The sequence below is a fragment of the Alosa pseudoharengus genome, unplaced genomic scaffold, assembly GCF_046254945.1.
Source record: "Alosa pseudoharengus isolate Yale_2024_CS ecotype anadromous, Long Island Sound unplaced genomic scaffold, YU_APseudo_1.1 YU_APseudo_1.1_scf_15, whole genome shotgun sequence".
NCBI lineage: Eukaryota > Metazoa > Chordata > Actinopteri > Clupeiformes > Clupeidae > Alosa > Alosa pseudoharengus.
Window position 1 is genome coordinate 13,836,525 of NW_027468620.1, and position 25,000 is coordinate 13,861,524.

Consider the following 25,000-nt stretch of genomic DNA (forward strand, 5'->3'; position numbering starts at 1 on the left):
AAACACACACACACACACACATATCTACTCACACTGTGCACATACCCACACACACCCACATCTCTACTCACACTGTGCACACACACCCACACATACACACATTTCTGGCCACATTTCTGTTTGAAAGTGGAGGTGAGACCAGACAGTGGAGTTTCTGTGGCAGAGGCACAAGAGGAACAGACTAACCGAGAGGAGGAAAGTATGAATCCTCAGGAGAAGAAGGAAGAAATGCCCCATAGAGAAAGAGAAAAAAACCTGTTACATTAGCCATACACATATGCTCTCTCTCTGTCTCTCACACACGCAGTCTGAATGATAAGTGTGTGAGTGTGTGTGTGTGTGTGTGTGTGTGTGTGTGTGTGTGTGTGTGTGTGTGTGTGTGTGTGTGTGTGTGTGTGTGGATGACGATGATGGGTGTGCATGCATGCATGCTTTCATTTCAAGTCCTGTATCGTTGATAAATGACCTCCCAAAGGAACACACACACACACACACACACACACACTCATCCATCCAGCAAAACACAAGCTGGCACGGCCGTTCCGAATGGCGTGCCTCCCCGTGTGTGTGGTGTCTCTGTGGGACTAGTTGGCAGCCCGGGGGGGGGGGGTTCAATTGAGCAAAGGAGAAACAGCAATCCAGAACATCATGTAGGTGAGCAGGTGTCTCTCTCACACACACACACACACACACACACACACATACACAGAGCACCAAATACTGTCTGAGTGGATTGCACTATAACATACAACTTAGCATTGAGAAAAGTTGCTTTCTGAGTTAACCCTTCAGCTGACACAACACTTGAGAACCTTTTATGTTCTCAGATATTATACGACACTAAAAAGTCTACACATGAGTGGGGCCAAACATGTTTGAGCTCACTACACTATCCAAGAGGACAGTGGTGATAAAAAAGACAGAATTTAGACACACACTGTCCTCCTCTCCTCTCTCTCTTTCTCTCCCTCTCTCTGTCTCTCCTTCTCTCTCAAAATCAGATGAAGCAATAAGCCCCGAGAGGCCGTAGGTTCCAGGCATTTTAGAACAGCTAAGGGGAGTTGTTCGGCACGACGCACACTGAGCTGTTCTAAAATCACTGGAACCTACGGACTCGAGTGGCTTATTTCTTTTCTAAAAGGGTTCCTACATACCTAAAAATAAATGCACAGCAACAAAATATTTTTTACGATTTATTCATAAATAATCATTCTTCTGCCAAGAAATATATCTATTCTATCAGAACTGTTGCCAAGCAACATCAAGATGCAGCAACTGTAACTTTTGTATCAATTTGTTGTAGTGCAGTAATATAAAATGAAATGTGGTCAACGAGAAGGGTTGAACAGCAACTAACGTGATTCACCCAATCATAATTAAGTACCGGAACTATCTGCTTTAGAATTCAAATTCAAAGTTGCTTCATTAGCATGACTGTTTGAGTACAGTGTTGCCAAAGCCAGTGTTGACAAACAGTAATGTCCCTCTCTCTCTGTCTCTTCTCTTTCCTCTCTCTCTGTCTCACTCCTTCTTTCTCTCTGCCTCTCTCCTTCTCTGCCTCACCTTCTCTCTCATTTTCTCTCTCTCTCTCTCTCTCTCTCTCTCTCTCTTTGCCTCACCTCCTCTCTCTCGCTCTCTGCCTCTTTCCTTCTCTCCTTGTCTCTGTTGTGCCCCTGCGTGTTTATGAAGGATTTGTGGCACTGGTTTTAAATGACAGCTCTAATAAATCTGCTCCTTCGGCACCCTGTCATTATGGCAACAGCGCCAGTCCCCCAGAGACTACAGATCCCACGCTGCCCTGCTCCCATGGTACGGCAGGCAGCTTACTGTCAGTTTGTGAAGATCATCCATCAACCAGCCAAACCAAAGCTCCCTGCGAAGGCCGTGCGTGTGTGTTTGTGTGTGTGTAATTAGGACATAGGTGCCAAGTCTCAAGCTTTCAACGGATTTTGTATGGCTTCAAGCATAGAGCAAATATCTGGAACTAAACTCTAAACTCAAAGTAAGTCTAGCTTTAAGCCAGGATGGAAAAATCCTAGGAGCCTACTGGTTTCATTTGCAAAGTTTCATAATGCGTTCCAAGCCAAAGATACATGTGTTTGTTTGTGTGTTGAAAATAGAAGCTTGGTGACGGATGGAGCATGTTGTAGTTGACAAAGGTCATGTTTCTCCAGACTCCACCCAGGGCTTTCCCAGGCCCTTTCTTCGTGACTTAGTCATAGACCTCTCCCAAAGCCACAGGGCCTTCAGGGCCTTAACACCCACACCCCACCCCCACCGCAGCAGCTTCGGGACTAACACGTACGATGACAGTGCTGATGGCTGTGATGATGGCGTTGACACCCAAGCTAAACAAAATGGCCGCACCCCCCCCCCCCACCCCTCCACCTCTTCTCGCTCTCACCCAGCACAATGTGCGAACACATAACACCCCACCGCCACCGCGGGCAGACCACACTCGCCCACTGTGGTTGCCCAGACAAGCTCATTGCGGCAGAGAGAATAAGATACTGTAGCCAGGGGTGGTGAGAGAAGGAAAGAGAGAGAGAGAGCGAGAGAAAAAAGAAAGAGTGAAGGAAAGAGAGAGAGGGAGGTAGAGAGAGTGCAGAGCGGCCTGTCAATAGGAGACGCCACAATGATCCGACGGCAACTGAGATCTGATCCATAGCACCTTTTGAATAAATGCTGCAAAAGGAACGTTAATTAACGATCAGACTCAAAGTATGCTTTCCCTTGTCTGTCGTAAAACGTTGCATGATAATTTCACATTGACGCGGCGATTTGCTCAGTGAACCGTGGCGCCAGACGCAAAATCGAGGCCAGGATTTAGGCGCTGTGAGTCTGCCGTGTGTAGAGTCCAGGCTGGGCTCCCGGTGGGCCGCTTAAAAAGCAGCACAGATAAGCTCGGCGGCCGAGGACTGAGGAAAACGCCACGGCGCAGCACAGCGCAGTGCAGCACGGCCCAGTGTGGACAGCCACGGAGGCAGCACCGCACACTTTATGTGCTCCAGATGGGCCTCTGACTCCCATAAAGAGCTGTAATAGTATGACTGCATTGCAGAACCACCACACACACACACACACACACACACACACACACGTGAATCTGGGGCACAGACAGGCTGGCAGATTCAAACACACACACACACACACACACACACACACACACACACACACACACACACACACACACAGACACACACACATATACACACAGTGTTGATTGAGGAGAAAGAGGTTGGTGTGCTGTCTAGCCCTACTGGACGAAGCACCCTCATTAGCTACCTGTGGGTCAGCAGCAGTATACAGGGCCCCAGGGAACCTAATGACATTTTAAGAGCTGCTCTGGTGATCTCTGAAGAGAGAGAGGGAGAGAGAGAGAGAAAGAGAGAGATGGATGGATGTAGACAGAGGCGGAGAAAGAGAAAATTCCCTATTTAGTGTTCTGCTGGACTTTGCAAACCCCGGACAACGTCAAGAGTGTTTATAGGAAGTACAGGCCCTGGCAGTCTCCGAAGAACACCTCAGCGAATGTTACTCCTTACTTTCTCTCCCTCTATCTCTCTTTCTATCTCTCTATCTCTCTCTCCCCCCTCTTTCTCTATCTCTCTCTCCCCCCTCTCTCTCTCTACCTCTCTCTCCCCCCACCGCAGGACTCTCCACTCCAGACTCCACTGTACACAGCTGCCAGGTAAAGAGATGAAGAAAAAAGATAGAGGCGGCCGGTTGGAAAGGAGTAGGAGGTGTGTGTGTGTGTGTGTGTGTGTGGGGGGGGGGTATTGGGGGAGTTTGGGGGGGGGGGGGGCTGAAGAAGGGGGTGTTGGTGGGGCCTTTTCTCCCTCAGACAGAGAAAAAGTCTGAGGGGAAAAAATGACAGCGGGACGCCTCTGAACTAATGAAATTTGACAAAGAGGAAATGACTGCTACCAGAGGAGCCGTCTACGGCTCCCGCCATGCGATCTGGAGCTCCTTATAAGGGCCACTGAGCCGAGCCACACCGCATCGCAACGCGCCACCGTGTAGCTCATAAACTCCCCCGGCACACGCCGCTGCTCAGGCGCACGGTTTGCGACCGCGAGAGGTGACGACCGACCCCTGTTTGGCCGCTATCGCGCTCATTCTTTCCCTCGCTTTTTTTCCTCGCCTGTTTCTTTTCAAAAATACCTTCAAGAGCCGATCGAGCCGAGGCCCCAGTTGCATGCGTGTGCGCACGTGGAGGTGGCGAAGGGATGAAGGGATCCAGGGAGGGACGGAGGGGTGGAGAGAAGGAGGGATGGAGAGAGGGAGTGAGGGAGGGAGGGGAAAGGCCCATAAAAGCCATCTCCAGGGTGTCAGTCAAAAGCTCTCGCTGTGACATTTTTTCCAGAGCACGTCCCACAAAGCTTAACTCCCCACTGTGTCCCACTCTCTTTCCCCCACTCCCCCGACCCAAAACCTGAGCCCTTATAATAAACCTGCTACTCTCCGCCTCACACACACACACACACACACACACACACACACACACACACACACACACACACACACACACACACACACACACACACACATATACACAGAGAGAGAGAGAGAGAGAGAAAGAGAGACAGAGACAGACACACACACACACACACACACACACACACACACACACACACACACACCTCCCACATGGTTCTAATTACCAGCCTGACTGGGCAGCCACCTGACGGAACCCCGCAGCCAAGAAAAAGCACCATTAGCATGTAATTCTCATTAATCAAGTTTCACACAGGCCCTCCAGACAAGTCTCTAACACACACAACCACACACACACACAACCACACAGGCACACGCACAACTACACAAGAATACACACAGCCACACACACACACACACCCAAGGAGAAGAAGATGAAGACAAAGGAGCAACCTCCGAGCAGACAGAGAGAAGGGAGGAATCCCACCAATCTGCCCGTCTTTAAATAATGGGAGCAGGTTAGTGAGCGAGCGAGTGAGCGAGTGGGAGGAAGAAGCCTCCAGGGCTCTGAGGCAGCCCAGCTGAGAGCAGTCCGAGGCCCACTCATCCTCTCTACCTCTCTACCCTTCTACCACTCTACCCCTCTACCTCTCTACCCCTCTACCTCTCTACCACTTTACCTCTCTACCCCTCTACCTCTCTACCCCTCTACCACTTTACCTCTCTACCCCTCTACCTCTCTACCCCTCTACCAATCTACCTCTCTACCTCTCTACCCCTCTACCTCTCTACCCCTCTATCTTTCTACCCCTCTACCAATCTACCCCTCTACCTCTCTACCCCTCTATCTCTCTACCCCTCTACCAATCTACCCCTCTACCTCTCTACCCCTCTACCAATCTACCTCTCTACCTCTCTACCCCTCTATCTCTCTACCCCTCTACCAATCTACCCCTCTACCTCTCTACCCCTCTACCTCTCTATCTCTCTACCAATCTACCTCTCTACCCCTCTACCAATCTACCCCTCTACCTCTTTAAAAATCTACCCCTCTACCTCTCTACCCCTCTACCTCTCTATCTCTCTACCAACCTTCCCTCTACCTCTCTACCAATCTACCCCTCTACCTCTCTACCAATCTACCCCTCTACCAATCTACCCCTCTACCAATCTACCTCTCTACCCCTCTACCAATCTACCCCTCTACCTCTCTACCCCTCTACCTCTCTACCCCTCTACCAATCTACCCCTCTACCAATCTACCCCTCTACCTCTCTACCCCTCTACCAATCGACCCCTCTACCTCTCTACCCCTCTACCAATCTACCCCTCTACCACTCTGCCTTTGCTTTCCTGCTCAGTTCTTCACCTGTTTCGCATTTAGTGCTGGATCAGTGACAGACCAGGAGAAGAAAACACTTATTTTTTGTTCGCTTTGCTAAACTGACGTTGAATACACACAGAGGGGACGGGACTGGACGCTAACACACAAACACACACTAACAAATGCTGCCACACACACACACACACACACACACACACACACAAATGCTGCTACCCCAATCAGCTCACATAGGTAGCTCTGGTTACCCACACTCCAAACTCCACACACACACACACACACACACACACACACAACACAGAGAAAAAAATCCATAAGAAAAGAAAACTAGCATCCCATATATAAATCCCCTTACCACAACCCCAAACCAAGACCCAGCAAAAGGGGGAAGAAAAGCTTAAATAAAGATAGAAAGCAATGCGCTTGGCTGGCTCCCTGCCAGGGATCACGGTGCTGTCTGGATCCAGACGCGCTCTGGAGGGAGCTGGCAGCCGCTGCGGCCCTTAATGAGGTGCCCTGGCGCGGGTCGGGCCGGCCCTCTCTGGGCCAAGGTGTTTTTGGACCGGCAACGTAAACACCTGGAGATGGGGGGAGGGAGGAGAGGGGTCAGCAACACCAACAGGCCCCAGCCCACCACACCCCAACCCGAAATAAGTCTCTGATATACGACCAACCAGCCATGGCACGAACCAGAGGTTGGCAGCGAATGGGGGACTGTTGTAAGAGGCCTGTAACTGGTACAGTATTTTTCTCTGGAGAGGGTGGCGAAAAAAACGGCAGCCGTTCATCTTCCCTGTGCTGTCCTCTCACTGAGGTGGTCAAGCTGGGCAGGCTGGGCTTGACCGAAGGTTAGGGTTACAGGGAAGCTACACCAGGCACTTAACTGAAGCGTTCCGTTCTCGACGTGTAAAAATCCATATTAGAAGATTAGTCTATTTTTTTTGAACGTACGCGCCACTATCACGTCTGGTGTAGCTACTTCCATTGATTACGGTGGAAGCTAATTGTTGCAGCAGATGCAACGCGAACAGAACGCTTCATTTACGTGCCTGGTGTAGCTTCCTACTTAGAGTGAGGGTCTCCGAGGAGTCGGAGCTGAGAGAGGACGAGGCAGGAGTGAGGAGAGCTGGAGGAGAAGCAGATCAGAGCAGTCTGAGCCACTGGCCTGAGATCAGAATGCAGTAAATCAAAGCCACTCGTATGAGGTAAACTGTTAGACAGGAGAGAGGAGAGCCACTACCTCTCACACGGTGCTGTTGACTCTATCTCTCTCACACACACACACACACACATAGATACACACACACACACATAGATACACACACACACACTGAAGAAAAGAATGTGGACAGAAGAAAAGACTCAGAGTAGAAAACAGACAGGAAGAACCCTCTGCTCCAGTGCAGACAGTAGCAGACTGGACTCAGGTCCCTAGATGAGACAGAGAGCAGTAAATCGCACGCTCCCACTTGGACTTAACTGGACCGAACGGAGTTCCGATTTACATTGAGTCATCTGGCACACACACTTTGCTCTCAAATGGCTTCAGCGTTTTCGAGTCCGAGACGTGATCAGACTGTGACTATTACTGCGTCTTGCCTCTGCCACACACACAGGGGCCCATTCTTGTGTGCTGTGTGGCCCAGACGCAGAGTCAGGCTCTGGGGGCGAGGTGGGAGGGGGGGGGGGGGATGTCTGGGAGCGCGACAGGGGCAGGAGAGTGGGAGAGTGGGAGCCCGCAACCACCGGCACTCCAGCCACCCGCACTGACTCAGCACAAATGGCAACCCCATAAGGAATCCAGTCGCAGCAGCGCGCTGACCGAGGCATGCAAATCGGGTGGATGCAAAAATCATCTCACAAGAAGAGAAGGAGGGGGAAGCGGACAAGGGTGGAAGTTGGAGGGTTTGGGGTGAGCGGTTAGTTTTTTTTTTCGTTTTTTTTTCTCTGGATATTTCCATTCTCCCCGCTGTGCACCTTTTTTCTACGGCCACAACATTCGGATTATTCCGGATGATTCTTCTTCGCTGGAAATGCGATGTGTGTTTTCTACCGTTTTAATCAAGGGGAATTGTGGTAATTACAACCTTCATTATCAACCCAGCCCTGTTCCTCCAACTCGGAAAATTATCCACGTGCCACTCGCAAGAGAGGGGGTGGGGGGGGGGCATGGTGTATGGAAGTGCTTTAACACCACAGACTCTTTAGGTGAGTCAGCCATTACAAATAACTGTAGCCTTTTATAGAGTGAGTAATAATACTCATTGTGCAACAGCCCTGGAGCAAGTATGAACCAATCTCTCCTCCATTATCGCTAAGCAACTCAAGTATGAACACTTGAACCCTTCTTTCTTTTTCTGTGTTATTTCTTTCTTTCCTGGGAGAGAAAAACCTCGGTGTCATCGCCGAAGAATGATAAACAACCTTGGAATTTATTTGGACTCTGTTTTGCCGTCTGTTTGGAGACGGACCGGAGCAGAGCATAAATAAGAAACATTTCCAGTCTTTGCCGAGAAAATAAAATAAAATAAAACAAAATAAAAAAATAAGAAGAATAAAAAAACAACTGCTCTCCCCTGGTGATCCCCTGGCCATTCCCAGACAGTCGCGGGAGAAGGCTGCAGACAGACTACATGCCTCGACAGGTACATTTCACTGACTGCCTGCCAAACATCAGCGTGGTTCACAGTGTTTTTTAAGGGGCAGTAACTTCGGTGAGCCAAATCCCTCCACCACTGCCCCCTGAGTTCAGTTCACCCCCCCCGCCCAAATTGTATGCCTCAGACATCTCAGCAGCTGTACCTTGTGATGGCTAGAGAGCTAAAATCACACACCACACACATGCAGGGCTCTCTCCCTCTATCTCTCTCTCAGTGAATCAGCCATTGGCACACAATAGAGGAGCACATGCATGTTAGCCAGTTGAAGACTTTATAACACACAGCCAGGAAGACCTCTTCGGGAGAAACTCAAGGGCTGACGTCAATGACACCAATGGACCACCAATCACCAGGGTTCTATTGCCAATATCCCAGAAGGACCAGGCTCTCCACCTCACTATTGATTATTAGTGAATATGTGTTAGCTAGCATGACAGTTTGAACGCAACCCACTATCATAAACTCTTGACAGGCTATTGAGCAAACTGTGGGTCCCAGTGTAAAGTTAGAGTCTGGATGTCATACCTATCCCGTATATCCCCTCTCATATCCCGTATATCTCCCTCTCATCTTGGGTGAAAGGATTGCTTAACTCTTCCTGGCAGCTCATTCCTCAGCTGTGTAAAGTATCGTTTGCTCTGGGCTTTTTTTCCCCCCTCACTAATGTCTGTGTTGAGATCTGTTGGATGGTGCGGGGCTCTCCTTATAAGGACTGGGGCAGGTTAAGACACTGCAAACACAGCAAAGTGCTGGATCCTTGCACACGTTTTTCACCGGGAAGAGTGCGAGCGTCATTGGACTGTGTCTCGCCCGTTTGCCAAGTCTGCGACCTATTCTGTCCCACTTGATAGATTCTGTTCGACCCCGGATGACCTAAAACCTTCTAGCAAGCAGAGTAAGTAGAGACCAAGTACATCATCCAAAAAATAAACACAGACAAATCCATCTGTTACATAAGTGGGTGTTCGTGAGATTTGACATCACTGTTCCTTGAAAACAGAAGTTTTCTGCGCACACTCAGTTTCACTCTGTCACTGTCTGACGTTCCAAGTTAATTTTTCATTGCGCTGGACATACACATGCTAGGAAGAGCCAGGCGTAAAGAACAGTCACTGATTCACCATTACACTTTCCTAATGAACCTCCCAAAAGTCTATTTCTCAAATTCCCCATGTCTAAATTATGCATTGAATAAGGACAAGACCTTAAGGAATGAAAACAATATTATCCATGAGAATAACATGTATTACAACAACAGGTCTAAACAATAGTTTTCTGTGCCAGACCATGTTCTATATCATTATCCAGGAGCACAGCAACCAGCAGATAAAAACACAACAGCATCTTAAACAATTAGACTTAAACAAAGAGGCCATTCTCCCATAATGCCCCGGGACAGGGAAAGAGCTGAGAGCTCAAGAGAGGTAGTGCATTGTATCATAGCTGTAAGACACAGTTAGACAGGAAACGCAATCAAATCCCTACCCTACCTATGGTAAGGTGTGTTAGGTGTGCGGTGGTTTTAGTAAAGGTAGAAGGTCATCGGAGGTTACTCACCCACTCTGAAGTTGGGTGCGGTGAGGGTGTCGGTGGCGTAGCCGTTCTCGCTGATGATGGTGGTGGTGTTCCCCTTTTCGCAACTGTTCTGGCACCGGCCACCCATGCAGGTCACCTTGCAGATGGTGGGGGTGAAGACCACCTTGATCCGGCCCGTCTGGTTCCCCACGGAGGGCACTGGAGCCCGGCACAGGACCGGCACCAGGCACGGGAGCAGAGAGAGGGAGAGGAAGAGGAGTTTGGTCAGCCCGGATGAATCCATTCGAGAAACTCAACTAAACTTGAAAAAAAAAGGGGGAAAAAAAGCCCGTAGTCCACTTTCCACCGGTAGCGACTAGCAAGTCTGAGATGTTTCGCTTTTGAACGGGGAGAAAAAAAAGTTGAGGAACAGAGTGGGAGAAGATAAAAAAAGAGAGAGCTCTGTGTCGTTTTTGCCTCGCTCGCCTCTCTCTGCCTCTCTTACACGTGCGCTCCTGTTTTGCCTCTCCTCCTTACTCTCTCCCTCTTCTCTTTTTTCGCTCCTTCTCTCTGTCTCTCCCTCACACTCTTACTCTCTTCCCTTAAATCTGGTGGCGTCTCTGAAACACGAGGAGGGAAAACGAGAAAAAAAAACAAAAAAAAAAACTGTGGGGTGAGTGAGAGAGTGGGTGAGCATGAGAGAGAGAGAGAGAGAGAGAGAGAATGAGGGAGAAGGAGTGTGCGAGAGAGAGGGAGAGAGAGAGAGAGAGAGCTCAGCAAACAAAACTCTGGGACCCACTCCAATCCCTCATGCAGAAGTCAGACTGTGAGAGAGTTAGGCTCTGGCAGATCACAATGCCATGCTTTATTACCACCCTGACAAAGATTGGGGCATGGCTGCCCGTCTGGCCCAACTAATCCCCTCTTCCTATCCCCTCTTCCCCCTTCAGCTCTTTCGCTCTCTCTCTCCTTCCCGTTCCTCTGTGCCCTTCTGCTTTTTTTTCCTCTCTTTTCCCTCTCTTCCTCTTTGTTGTTCTCCGCTTCACTTTTCCTTTCTTCTCCTCCTTGTTTCTCTTTTCTATCACTCTCTCTCTATCACTCGTTCACACTTGCTTGTCATGTTCTGTTCTCTTTCCTTTCACTTTCTTTTTACGTCAACCGCCCCCTACCAAAACACACACACACACACACACACACACACACACACACACACACACACACAAACACACACACCTGACAGGTTACGACATCCCTATCCAAGAAAAAGACAAAACGAGGGAGCACTAAATGACGAAATCAGTTTGGAGATGAGATGAGAGGGTGATGCCGTCACTGACCACATAAACTAAAGAAAACATCTTGGCCCTCACTTTAACCTTTAAACATCCTTCCACACCTCTGACATCTCACACAGACACACACACACACACACACACACACACACACACTGAAACAATCACAAATACACGAACACACACACACACACACACACATAGACACACACCACACCCACACACACACACACACCACACCCACACACACAGACAACCACAAATATATACACACACAAACATACTCATACACACACTCACTCCAGAGCCATACACAAACACACAGATAAACACCGCGAGGGAGAGTGATCCCAGCCACTCTCCACAAACATCTGTCTCAGGTCTACCACATCCCATCCCTGTCTGCTCTCCAACTGCTCGCTTTCCCCCATCTAATGACGCAGATGTCTCTCTCTCCCTCTCTCTCTCTCTCCATCTTTCTCCCTCCCTCTCTCTCTCCCTCCCTCTCTCCTCTCTCTCTCTATCTTATTCTCCCCCTCACCTCACCAAAGTATGTCATTTCCTCTCACTCAGTGCCTCCCTTCTCTTTTATACACCATTCTCAACCCCCTGCCCACACACACACACAAACACAAACACACACACACAAACACACACACACACACACACACACACACACACACACACACACACACACACACACACACACACGCACACACACACAAACACACACACACAAACACACACACACACACACACACACACACACACACACACACATACACACACACACACACCATCTCTTTGATTCAAGTGTCCGGTAAGTAGTTAGTTTTAGTGTTGCTGGGTTTCCTCCGTCTGTGTCTGACGCACACCATCAGGACGGTCAGCAGATGGCGGCCAGTGGAGATAACCACAGGCCTGTCACACTGCCGCACACAAAAAACTGCCCCAGCCTGGCATGGCTAGCACACTTGCATGTGGATGTGATCTGCTCATAACAGACCTCACATTTATATTTAAAGCCTTATGACTGATACTTAGAGGTCTATGTAGGCGTAGGTTACAGTCTCTATAGGCGTAGTTTTTGCTCATAATAATTGAAATAAGGGCATAAAAAAGGCAATTAATGTCTGTCTGGTACTGTCTGGAACATTATGTTACAGTATGTTATTACAGAATAAGTATTGAACTGTCTCTAAAGCCAGCTTCAACAATTTAGAGTCTATCCATAACTTCTTTTATGGACTGATTTCAGTGTGTATTTGAAATGCCTAACTTCAAATACACACAGTATAACATGCCTTCACAAGGTCTGCAATCATACTGACATAAATGTGTTTTTGAAAGCATTTCATCATGCTCATATTGAGGTGGACAAGAGGTGGACATAAGGCGCTCTTACTTCATTAGAAACAGGAAAGGCTGGCACCAATAAAACAAGGAAAATATCTCATCATATCATAGCCCTTCTCACACACACACACGTGCGCACACACACGCACACCGCACACGAGTGGGCGCGCACACACACACACACACACACACACCTTTTAACCCCTGAGGAAAAATGCACGTTGAGAATCGCTCAAGCATGCTTCATCAGTCAGTAAAGAGTTGCCTTTTCACTCATCTACCACATCTCATGGCGTCTGGGACTCCATTTTACTCCTGTGACCTCACTGTGACATAATCTAACACATCTAGCACTCTTCATTCCTGTTCATCACTGTTAAACGACCATAATATCTCTCTCTCTCTCTCTCTCTCTCTCTCTCTCTCTCTCTCTCTCTCTCTCTCTCCTTTTCTCTGTCCTTCTCTCTCTCTTTCTCTGTTTTTTCTCCTCAGTCCAGCGATGCACTTGGCTCTAGTTTAAGCAGTGTGAATGGGGATTACTGAGAAATGAGGATCAATAGCTGGGGGAAAACTCATTGTAACAAGCAGACGTAAATATACAAACAGCAGACGTAAGTAAACAAACAAAAGTGTTTGTTTAAAGATGTTTGTAGCGAAATTGTCTGTGGGCCCAGACCTTTGTTAAGAGCTGAATTATGAGATATTTTCTTTTATAGCGACTCTATCATTATTGAATAATTTAAAAGTTTAGTTCCCAAGCACCCTCCTCATTCTCTCTATTTAAAACAGCTCCTTAAAGCAACACAATGTAATAATTGGTATATTCTCCTTGGCGTCAATTTTCAATACCATTTAGTGCTAAGGCGGTAACTAGTATGTCTACAATCGTCAAGAAGGGTCATGTTCCTACCCACAACAACAGCATTACGTGGTGCAACCCCAGGTTTTGCAGACATACATTGGCAATGTCAGAGATGGCATTCTCTATACTATAAGTCAGTGTAGAATCAAAATGAGTATGAAGTTGTCATGTTAAGGTCAAAAAACTACATTGTGCTGCTTTAAGACCAGCTCTGTTGATTCTGTTGATGAGGACTGAACATCTGACCCTGATCTGGGTGAGTTAAGGCCCTGATCTGGGTGAGTTAAGGCCCTGATCTGGCTGAGGTTCGGTCCTGATCTGGCACCATTCCAGGCCACAGAAGCCACAAAGAAGCCACAGCCTGGTTGGGTGTTCTGTCCCTTTACACCCCCTGTTTGAGTGGGTCAGATCTTACTGCACATCCACATCAGCTGGAGGGCATTTCACCAGGAGTCTAAAACCATGAGAATGCAGCATCTCAGCATTTAAGCAAAATGGTGGAGGGAGAAAGGTGTTTTATTAGACCTGTAACTTCTAAGTGTTTGAGCAACCACAGCATCGTTGCAAAAACAGATCCTTACAGCTGCAACGAGCACTCAGCTTCCCCAAGCAATTACTCCTCCCTCTCCACCTCTCTCACACTCTCTCTCTCCTCTCTCCTTCTTTCTCCATCCATCTCCATCTCTCATTTGGATGTGGATGCTGGCCAACACCGCTCCAGATGATCCCGGATCAGCTCTGGCCCAGAACCGACGCTACTTCACAAAGCAGTTACCATAGAAACCCTCCGACCTCCACCACCACAGCCTCCACCAGAGACACCCTAATAGATCTGGGAGCCCCTCACCAAAGCAAGGATTAAAACATGGCCACCGCTCAACTCCCATCAAACCCCTCTGCTCCAGCTCAACAAGGCTCTAATGATCTAGCATATGGAGAGGGAGCGGGGGGGGGGGCAAGACAAATGAGAGGCATTCATTAGCTACTACAGCACTGCATATGCTAACAGGGGAGGTGGGGAAGAAGAGGGGAAGGGGCTACAAGAAAGGGGAACAACAAAATGGACACAAGGGTTTGGATGGATGGAAGACATGGTAACAGCTGCAGCATGTAGGTGTAAGTCTTATTAGTGCTATCCCCTACACCTTCTGCAGTGAAGAAGAAGAAGAAGAAGAAGAATATGATGGTGATGATGATGATGATGATGATGAAGGGCCCTGGAGGAGTGACACGCTAGGGCTGGAGGGAGTCTGGTTTGTGCCGGTCGGTGTGGAGGTGGAGGTGGAGGAGGGGACAGATGGAGGGGGGGAGGGGGGGGGGTGACAGCGGCGCTGCAGCTCTCGCTCGCGCAGCCTGCGCACACTCAAGGGGCCCGCCACCGGCTCCCAGCCCGAGGACACCAGGATATATGGCCCTCCGAGAGCCCAGCCGGAGGAAGAGAGAGAGACAGAGAGAAGGGGGGCGTGAGAGAGAGAGAGAGACAGAGAGAGAGAGAGAGAGAGAGAGAGAGACATAGAGAGAGGGGAGGGGAGGGGGGGAGTGTGGAGACAGAAGAGAGAAAGAGAGGGAAGAAGAGAGAGAGGGAAGTAGAGAGAGAGAGAGAAAGAGAGAGGGAGCAGGGCAGTCAGGGAGGAATGGATATCCCAGGCGAGGCTCCATAGCTAGCTGCTGACAGGCCGTCTGTCGCGTGGGACAGACCTGCCGAGGTGGAGGTGGAGAGGGATGGGGCGAGGGGGGGGGGGGGAGGAGAGGCCAGACGCGGCAGGCAGGGCAGGCAGCGAGCCCAGCCGTCTTTAAAGAACACAAACATTCCTCTGGTTTGCACAGAGCCACCGCTGCAGAAAACGCCACACACACACACACACACACAGGGCAGGGAGTTTAGGAGAGAAATTGAGGGGTGAAAGGGAGATAATATGTGTGTGTGTGTGTGTGCATGTGCAAGTGTGTGCATTTGTCTGTGTGTGTGTGTGTGTGTGTGTGTGTGCGCAGAGATGTATAGTAACGAAGTAGAACTACTTCACTACTGTACTTAAGTACTAAAAGGCTGTAGGCCTATCTGTACTCTATTGGAGTATTATTTTTTTCTCCTACTTCCACTTTTACTTCACTACATATTTTCGATGAGTTTAATACTTTTACTCCGATACATTTTTATGTGCTGCATCGTTACTCGTTACAATTATAAAAATGTTACTGTACGAATCATTCCAAACCCACATTATCACTAACCTGACCCTAGCCAGATGAATTTCGTTCCGCTTAGCTCCGCCTAGCTTCACTCACATCCATCTGGGACCTCTTCCATTGAGAGTGATTTCTGCACCCGACTTTATGGTACAGCCAATCAGGACGCAGGGCGGGAGTTTCATAGATGTGACATAGCGTAGAAGCGACTGTGAGACTGTTAGCGTCACGGGTTGGCTTCGATGTGAGTGCTTGAAGTAGCACATCAATAGATGACGGACAAGTGGCTTATTCAATCATATGCAAGCATTTTTTGATTAGGCCCAGCCTTCTGAAGCAACACTTCAATGGATCAGTTCCAGATGGATGAGTGGAGCTAGGCGGAGCGAAATTCATCTGGCGAGAGTCAGGTTACATTATCACTGCCAGGGCGGTAGATGGCTCTGTCACCACGTTTGATGAAGCTGTTTTCATTTGCCGGAGTGAATGACAATTCATATAGAATTAAGTGCTTACTCTGCCTCCCGAAAGATTGCGAAATAATGGCCTTCAAAAATGTCTAATATGAAGAAACACAAGTAAGCTATAATACACAAATGGCACACCAGCTTGAGCTATCAGTAAACGCTACAGTAGCTAACTAGCTACCCGCGGTTTATGACATGCTGTGTTCACTTAAAGTTAACTAGCTGGCTATCATAAAGGCTGTGTCACGCTGAATGGTGTATAGCAAACCGGGCATCGGTTTCACTGCACATAAATCGCTTCTTTTAACCCATCTACAAGGCTAACAAGAGCTCCACACTTTGTCGACAGTGTAATTACAGTAGGTTCTTAACATTTAAAACGAGGCATTGGCAACATTGTATGTGTGCTGAAAGTTTATTTAGAAGACAGTTTACAGACACACTTTTGTTTACGCTCAGTGTTTTAAGTTGCTTTTGTACATTCCTGTCTTTGTACTGCTGCTAGCCTAAAGCCAAAGGAATTGTGAGTGTCCTTTAAGCTAAACATTTGTAATAATTTTAAACAATATGATATTCAAACTTTTCACTTTTTTCTTTAATAACTATGTTACACAATACTTGTACTTTTACTTTCAGTACTTGAGTAGTACATTTTAAAATAAACTACTTGCAATACTTAAGTACAAAACATAGCCTATTTAATACTTTAGTACTTCCACTTAAGTGTGGTGCTTAAAGAGCACTTCAACTTCTACTAGTTCTACTAAGTATTTTTTTTTTGATAGAGCACTTGTACTTTTACTCAAGTCTGGGTCTCTAGTACTTTATACATGTGTGTGTGTGTGTGTGTGTGAAAGGGAGAAACAGAGAGAGGAAGAGTGTGTGTGCATTTGTAACAAAAGAAAGTTGTGAGTGTGTTTCAGAGAGAGAAAAAAGAGAGAGCGAGAGAAAGAGAGAGAGGGGGCATGCAGCCTGCTGATGTGGAATCATAGATGCCATTGTGACGGTTGAACTTATCATAAAATAATATGGAGAAATGCATTCAGTTTCCGAGAGTTTGGCCATATGGCCGGAGCCCAGCTCACCCTCACATTAATAAACTCTCATAATCTTTCATATGGACCAATCTCTTCTCATAAGATGTCTTTTTCCTCTCTCTGCCCACCCTGTATCTTTCAGAGCCTTTTTTCTTTCCAGACGGTGGTTTTATTAGTCTTTTCCCCAGTCTCCTTTAATACTCTCCATCCCTCTCTCTCCTCCTCCCCTCCCCTCTCCTTCTTCTCTCTGCAACTCAGTCGTGACCCCCCCCCCCCCCTCCCTGTGATGGATAGGCATTTCTGAACTAACTATGACAAAACATCCTCACTTGTGCACATCTGTTTGGAACAAAGCCTGGGGGCTCGACCGTAGGAGAACCAAGGCCCCCCAGTTTCCAGACCACCCCCCCCCCCATACATACACACACACACCACACGCACACACACACAGAGATAAATAAAGACTCAGATACAGACACACAAAACAACACTTCTAACACTGTTGTGTCTGCGAGGTCCACAACTTATAGCTCAGAATCATGCGGGACTCTTTTGTGCATATGATCCAGGCGTGTCTGGGCACGGAACCCCCAGGTGAGAAGTATTCCATATATCTGTAGTTAAGACATCCTTTTCAATAGACGTGAAGCCACTTGGTTATGTCCCCCTGAGAGTCCCTTTCATTCATCTGAACTGATATGATAGGGGGGCATGCCTTCACCATCTTCAAAAAGCCTCAATGACTTTCTATTCACTCGCTAAACTATTCAGTGAGTGCCGCTGAATAGCAAAACTATGGCTCTGCATTTCTCCTCGTCATGAATAATAATAGCCTCCAGACTCTGGCGACGGGGCCGTGGGTCTGCATGAGGGAAGATAATCTACGTCCGAACACTCTTCTGCACTGTCAAATCTCTCTCTCTCTCTCTTCTCTTCTCTCCTCTTCTCTCTGTCACGCTCTCTTCTTGGGCTCCCTGGCACTTGTAGCTGTGGCTGTTTAAGGGCTGCCCCGTTGGATGAGACAGTTTATCGCTCCGGTCTGTCATTTCGCTCTTCCCACCCTGCTCCGGAGCTTTATCTGAAATTGGCCCAGTGAAAATAGGGCTAATAACTCACCCGTGACAGCAGCAGGCAGACCCGCAGGGAGGCAGCTGCAGTGGCAGCCACAAACAGCCAGTGCTTAAGTCTTTATGCTATTACTGCCCCGGCAACAATTGGAAGAGGAGTCCAGACTGGACTACCTACCCACGTTTCAAACTCGGTGCCGTCGCTGCTCATCCTTATTTTGCAGCATTGCAACACGTGTGCGAGCGAATGTGGCAGTGTGGGTGTGAAGTTTGTGTGTGTGAGAGTGTGTGTGTGTGTGTGCGAGAGAGCGAGAGAGTGTGTGTGTGTGTGTGTGTGTTTGTGTGTGTGTGTGAGAGAGAGAGAGAGTGTGTGTGTGTGTGTGTGTGTGTGTGTGTGTGTGTATGTGTGAGAATGTGTGTGTGTGTGTGTGTGTGTGTGTGTTGCATATGCATATGCAGACAATAGGGTTCATCTGTAATTACAGGTTGTTTTATCTGCTGTGGTTTGGGCCTCACCACTTAAGAGGGAAGACACCTAGCCCCCAGTGCAAACAGTGTTTAATATGCAGACGCTCTGTGGAGGTGAGACGCACCCAGCCGGCGGGGGGCTGTGCGCTCCCACTCTGGGTTTATGTAGCCCACGCTACTCTAAAAACAAACTCCCACTGCTAGCTAGCGCCCTGCTGCTAATGATGCCCTCTAGCTCTATTCTCCTGTTGGTGCGCCAGCAGAGGCTAGCCAGCAAAGCTAATTTCAGCCATCACATACAGTATTACATCAACACAGTATTTACAGGCCAACCAAGCATTCAATGCCCCATATAACTTATTCAATTCCCCATATAACTTTTAGCGCGGCCCATATAACTAAATCCCCCCTGGCTCAATTACTTTAATATTTGCCTGTGTTAATAACAGGTACAAGGGCAGCTACGCATGGGGTAATGAAAAGTGTAGAACAGCACTGGAAACCACAGTATAGACTTCTGAAATGTGAGAGATGGGCACCACCCGAAATAATAATGACAAACTGACCCAGATAATTAAGCTAGCATGCCCATTTGGCAGTGATTTATAGCGAGGGCAATCTATCACGGACCTTAAAATAACAAACATGCACGATTCCATAACACACACACCCACAAGAACACACACACACACACACACACACACCCTCGCCCCCTGTAATTGGCTTTGCGCAATTCGCTGACACAAGCTGCTGTCGTGCCGTTCGCTAAAGCGAGGAGATGAGGGGAGAGGAGAAGAGAGGAGAGGAAGAGAGGAGAGGAGGAGGGGTGGAGTTTGAGCGAGAGGAGGGGGGTGGTTGGTGTTTGGTCTGTCACCCTGTCCCAAGACTTTCCAAGTCTGCGGTTCGAGGCCGATGTTCGCGCCAGCCCAACGCCATGCCTGGGAGGACTCGAGCGTCTTAATACCTAGTTGATGACACATTTATGAAAAAAAATCAATCAAAGGAAACAGAGTAACATTTTTAGCGTGTTTAAAGTAGGTGCATGACAAGACTTGGGATAAACCTCACGCTTGTCCTGCTTCTCTCTCCTCTCTCTCTCTCTCCCTTTCCCTCCCGCTCTCTCTCTCTCACTCTCTCTCTTTCTCTCTCTCTCACTCTCTTTCTCTCCCTCTCCCACTCTATTGCTCTTTCCCTCTCTCTCTCTCTTTCTCCCTCTTTTCCTCAGAAAGTCAATGCTTCCAAAAGCACAAAATACTCTGACAGAAAAGACAGAGCCTGGCTGTGGTGGACCATCTCTGGGGTTTCAGTTTTATGGGCAAGAAGGAAAACATGACTTCTTTTGAAAAGGAATGCTTAAAGACTTGAACAGTACCTCACTGATCCAAACAAACGCTGAGGCAAGTTATTCTGACACTTGTGTAAATTCGAGACGAGCTCTTCACAATGAGACATACCTATGTGGTACCAGCAGTAGGATGGCTCCAGAAAGAAAAGAATATCGTACCATACCAACAACATGACCCTTAGAGTAGGTTGGACTCATTTCTAAAGCGGGCAGGGGGATTATGTTGCTGCTAGTCATTTTAACAGACTCTTTATCCCTAAAGCAATAAAAACAGTGTAGTTAAGGGCTGTATATATGACACCCATCTCTCTCGAAGATTTACTGAATTTCTCAGTATATGACCCAAATGAATCACCTTCTGTTTAACCTAAAATAAGGGAAGGGAATAGTCCACTAGAAGACAACCCAGCAACCACTGCAATACTACCCTACTTGAAAGTAACTTTGAGTAAAGGCTTGACAAACAAAGAAATGTATGCAGTAGTAAATCAGATACTTACATTTTGTGAACAATGTGAGATTGAGATCAATCACATGTGACATTAGATGACCTACATGCTACATTAGTCTTTATAGTGTTGCACCAATGCTAGAAAGGTATCACGATACCCTGAAATGAAATGTGACAATACCCCATTTTATTAGTATCGATACTTTAAGAATAGTGTTTTAATAATGTTTTAACAAAACCTTTGTTTTCAGTTGGGAAGTTCCTTGTTCTGTTGCCTATAGCTTTCATTACTGATGTTTTAAGGCTTCTGATATGATATTGTTTCAGTATTGGTATCAAGATACTTTGGTATTGTACTGTATCGAAGTCATAATTTAGCTATCATGACAAAACTCCTAAAAGTCCTAACCCCTTCTAAGACAACAAAGGCAGCCATTATGTGCCATCCTGAGACTAATGTTTCCTCCTGCTTGGGTCAGTAAAATGGCTCTTGTGATCCACTGGCCAGAAAACAGCTCCCTACAAGACAGAGCGCATAGTGCTTGGGAACTCTTAAAAAGAAACATTAGGTTTCTTATTAAATGTGTCTTTAATAAAAGCAAAGAACACAAGCGTACTCTCTTTACTGTCTCCCAAACGTTCCCAAACGGCAATCCCCTGATGCACACTGCCAGCTCAATAGTGGATACATCCATGAACCAGTTGCTACCATGAGGGCAACCTAAGTCCTTAAATAGAATTTATTTCACCAGGCTTTACAGGCTTGCTACTTCATATAACCACAAGCTCATATCAGAAATATGCTTGCTTAAGCAAAACCAGACTCTACCTCGCTGGCACACAGGGAACCGTACAAGCCGTAATATTGCATCATCACATTAAAAAAAATTATTTCCTTGCGTTTGGGGCCCCTCGGAGGGTAGTTGAGGGGTGGGGTACTGACCGTGGACGGAGCCGTGGCCCACAGACAGTGGGATTGGTCTGTCCGGCTGGGGGCCCACGCGGTGCACCTGGGTGTGGGTGGTGTGGTAGTACTTGGGCTTCATGATGAACTGCTGGCTATGGCTCTGGCCACGCTGCATGGTCACTGAGACAGGAGACCGCACACTGGAGGAGAGACAAGAGAGGAGAGAGGAGGAGAGGAGGTGAGAGGGGAGGAGAGGAGAGGAGGGGAGAGGGGAGGGGAGAGGAGGGGGGAGGAGAGGAGGGGAGAGGGGAGGAGAGGAGAGGAGGGGAGGGGAGAGGAGTTGGCATTAAAGTGGATGGAAGCTGGCAACATAGCTTTCTTTTATACTGATTTTGTGTGTGTGTGTGTGTGTGCGTGTGTGTGTGAGTGTGTGTGTGTGTGTGTGTGTGTGTGTTTCTATGTCAATCTCAATACCCATGTGTTTGTTCATCTGTCAGTTTATCTGCATCTACCCATCCATTTACCTGTCTGTCTGTCTGTCTGTCTGTCTGTCTGTCTGTGTTTGTCTCAATCTACTTGTTTGTCTGTCTATTTCTCTGTCTGCCTGTCTTGTTGTCTGAGGTCTCAGGTAAACCGACAGTTGAAGTAGGCTAGATTATTGGATCCTCCTGTTATCAGTCTAGAAGTCATGGCAAGGTCAAACTGCCATGGGGCTAAGATCACCTTACGCCTTCCAAACTGCACCATTATTTTGGTGGAATGTGGGGGGTTACTGTCATTGTGCTTTGGAGGATAACCTAACACCAAGTAGAGGCCCCTGCAACAATTACAGTCTGATATTTTTAAATTCCCCCTCACCACACAATGGAGCAGGAGGAGTGATGGGCAGGAAGAGGAGGAGTGAGGAGCAGAAGCAGAAGGAGTGAGGAGCTGAAGCAGGAGGACTGAGGAGCAGGAGCAGGAGGAGTGAGGAGCAGGAGGAGTGAGGAGTGATGAGGAGTGAGGAGCAGGAGGAGTGAGGAGGAGGAGGAGGAGTGAGGAGCAGGAGTGAGGAGGAGTGAGGAGCTGAAGCAGGAGGAGTGAGGAGCAGGAGCAGGAGGAGTGAGGAGCAGGAGGAGTGAGGAGTGATGAGGAGTGAGGAGCAGGAGGAGTGAGGAGGAGGAGGAGGAGTGAGGAGCAGGAGTGAGGAGTGAGGAGGAGTGAGGAGCTGAAGCAGGAGGAGTGAGGAGCAGGAGGAGGAGGAGTGAGGAGCAGGAGGAGTGAGGAGCAGGAGAAGGAGGAGTGAGGAGCAGGAGGAGTGAGGAGTGAGGAGCAGGAGGAGTGAGGAGCAGGAGGAGCAAGAGGAGTGAGGAGTGAGAGTGGGAGGTGCAGGGTGAGGGCCAAGGAAACGAGAGCTGATAAACGACTAAAAAAACTCAAAGCCTCCAAGCACTAAATCTGAGTCTTTAAACCACTGTCAAAGTCTCTCCACTACCACTCTGGTTAGCTTCAGTCGGGGCAAATCAAATCTGACTTGTTTGTGCGAGCTGGGGAGCCATGTGGTAATTCAGTACAAGACACAGGAGCTTCTACTGCCAGAGAAAATGACAGCAGGTTTTCTCTCTCTCTTATGCACACACACAAGCGCGTGCACACACACACACACATGCGCGCACACACACACACACACACACACACACACACACACACACACACACGTTTGGTACAAGAGTATCAAATTGTTGGCCCTAGTCACATTCTACACACAGACACGTCCAGGTGAGAGTGGCGGGGAGTGGAGCCCTGTCTTCTGTAGACATGATGGGGAGTGTCAGTGTGGTTTGGTGAACCCTCCTGAAATGCCCCCATTAAACAGGCAGAGGTGGAAAAATGACGCTGTTCTATTACGCTGCAATGGATACTTCTGAACCTTGTTCTGACAGAAAGGGGGCATTAAAGGGCTATATGCAAAACAATGACAATTTATACAAAAAGAATTAGAAATTCGGACAAGAAACAAGAATATTTCACTCTGTACAGTAAGGCAAGCATACTATATTTTCCGAGGCACACTGTGTAGCATATATTATACACAAGACACACAGATCTACACATTTGGCGGTGAACACATATACATGGCATATATATGTCACATAAATATTTAGACACACATAAATGTTTCAGTAAATCCTAAACTATGTATAGACACACACTGTAGACACTAACATACATTCAGTCTGAATATTGGGCCCACTGAATACACACTGATGTGCTATGTTTGACCCCCTTGTGTGTGTGTGTGTGTGTGTGTATGTGTGCGTGCGTATGTGTGTGTATGTGTGTGTGCGTGTATGTATGTTACAGTTTTTTTCAATCGCTAACAAGCGCTTACCCATACTTCAGATACTTTTTCTAAACTCTTGACACAGACTCACACCTACAAAACACAATTGGCCAAATGGATAATTTTCTTCTCAAAAACACATTTTGTTAAATATATACTAACTCTTCATTTCAAAACAGAACACATATTTCTCTGCACACACTAACTTTACCAAAACACTGGAAATCAGACACAAAATGAAATTATTCTGTCATAGAATAACACTTGTTTTCTCTTCACAAGGTACATGCAGTCAATCAAAGTACACCAGGTTTCAAAATACTGGCTATTGTTGACATTACAAAAACTGCATAGACTTTTATGTTTCAGTTTTACAGGTATTTGCATGCAAAACATGCTCTATCCACAGTTTTTACACTAAATTTCTTGGTTGGGAACTGTATGTCCACATGTAATGTGCACATTCAAAAGCATTCCAGTAAAAAGCAAATCAGTTTTTTTCCCTTTACTGTTTACTACAGGAGGTACAGTAGAAATACTGTTTACAGTATGATAGAACAGAAAAAGTTTTACAGTATTGCTTACAGTGAACAAAATATCCATGAAACACACAAGAGCATTCTGAACAAAAAACAACAGCAAAAAGCCCAGATAAAAAGGGGGGAACTAAAAAAGCACAAAATTACTGTATCTCATCTCTGCGATCTTTAAAGTTAGGCCACATGTTTTCATCAGCATCGCATCTGATATTATCCAAGGCGATGCACCTGAGATAAAACCATTTGCTAGCAGAAGCAGAGCAGAAGCAGAGGTTTTGATATAGTGTATCTAAGGTTTGGAATATTGTGTTTGCTATTGTGGGATGTTGTGTGTTAACATTAGTAAATACTTCAAAAACAATCCGTAGATACAGTATAAAAACCTCTGCTTCTGCTACCAAACGTTTTTTTATCCCAGGTGCATCGCCTTTGATAATATCAGATGCGATGTTGATGAAAACATGTGGCCTAACTCTGAAGATCGCAGAGATTAGATACAGTAATGTTGTGCTTTTTTTTTAGTTCCCCCCTTTTTATCTGGGCTTTTTGCTGTTGTTTTTTGTTCAGAATGCTCTTGTGTGTTTCATGGATATTTTGTTCACTGTAAGCAATACTGTAAAACTTTTTCTGTTCTATCGTACTGTAAACAGTATTTCTACTGTACCTCCTGTAGTAAACAGTAAAGGGAAAAAAAATTATTTGTTTTTCACTGGAATGCTTTTGAATGTGAACATTACATGTGGAC

The 25,000-nt window shown here is 47.2% G+C and overlaps 1 protein-coding gene across 5 annotated transcripts in view; it reads right to left on the reverse strand.

Moving 5' to 3' along the window:
* The window catches only part of ltbp1 (latent transforming growth factor beta binding protein 1), a 130,736-nt gene that overhangs the window by 74,204 nt on the left and 31,532 nt on the right, over window positions 1-25,000 (reverse strand). For all 5 annotated transcript variants that reach the window (XM_076285649.1, XM_076285648.1, XM_076285650.1 and 2 more), the window contains exons 4-5: window positions 21,430-21,593; window positions 9,997-10,173 (exon numbers count right to left, since the gene is read on the reverse strand). In XM_076285649.1, the coding sequence (XP_076141764.1) occupies window positions 9,997-10,173; window positions 21,430-21,593 (341 nt within the window). The remainder of the gene's footprint in view (window positions 1-9,996; window positions 10,174-21,429; window positions 21,594-25,000) is intronic.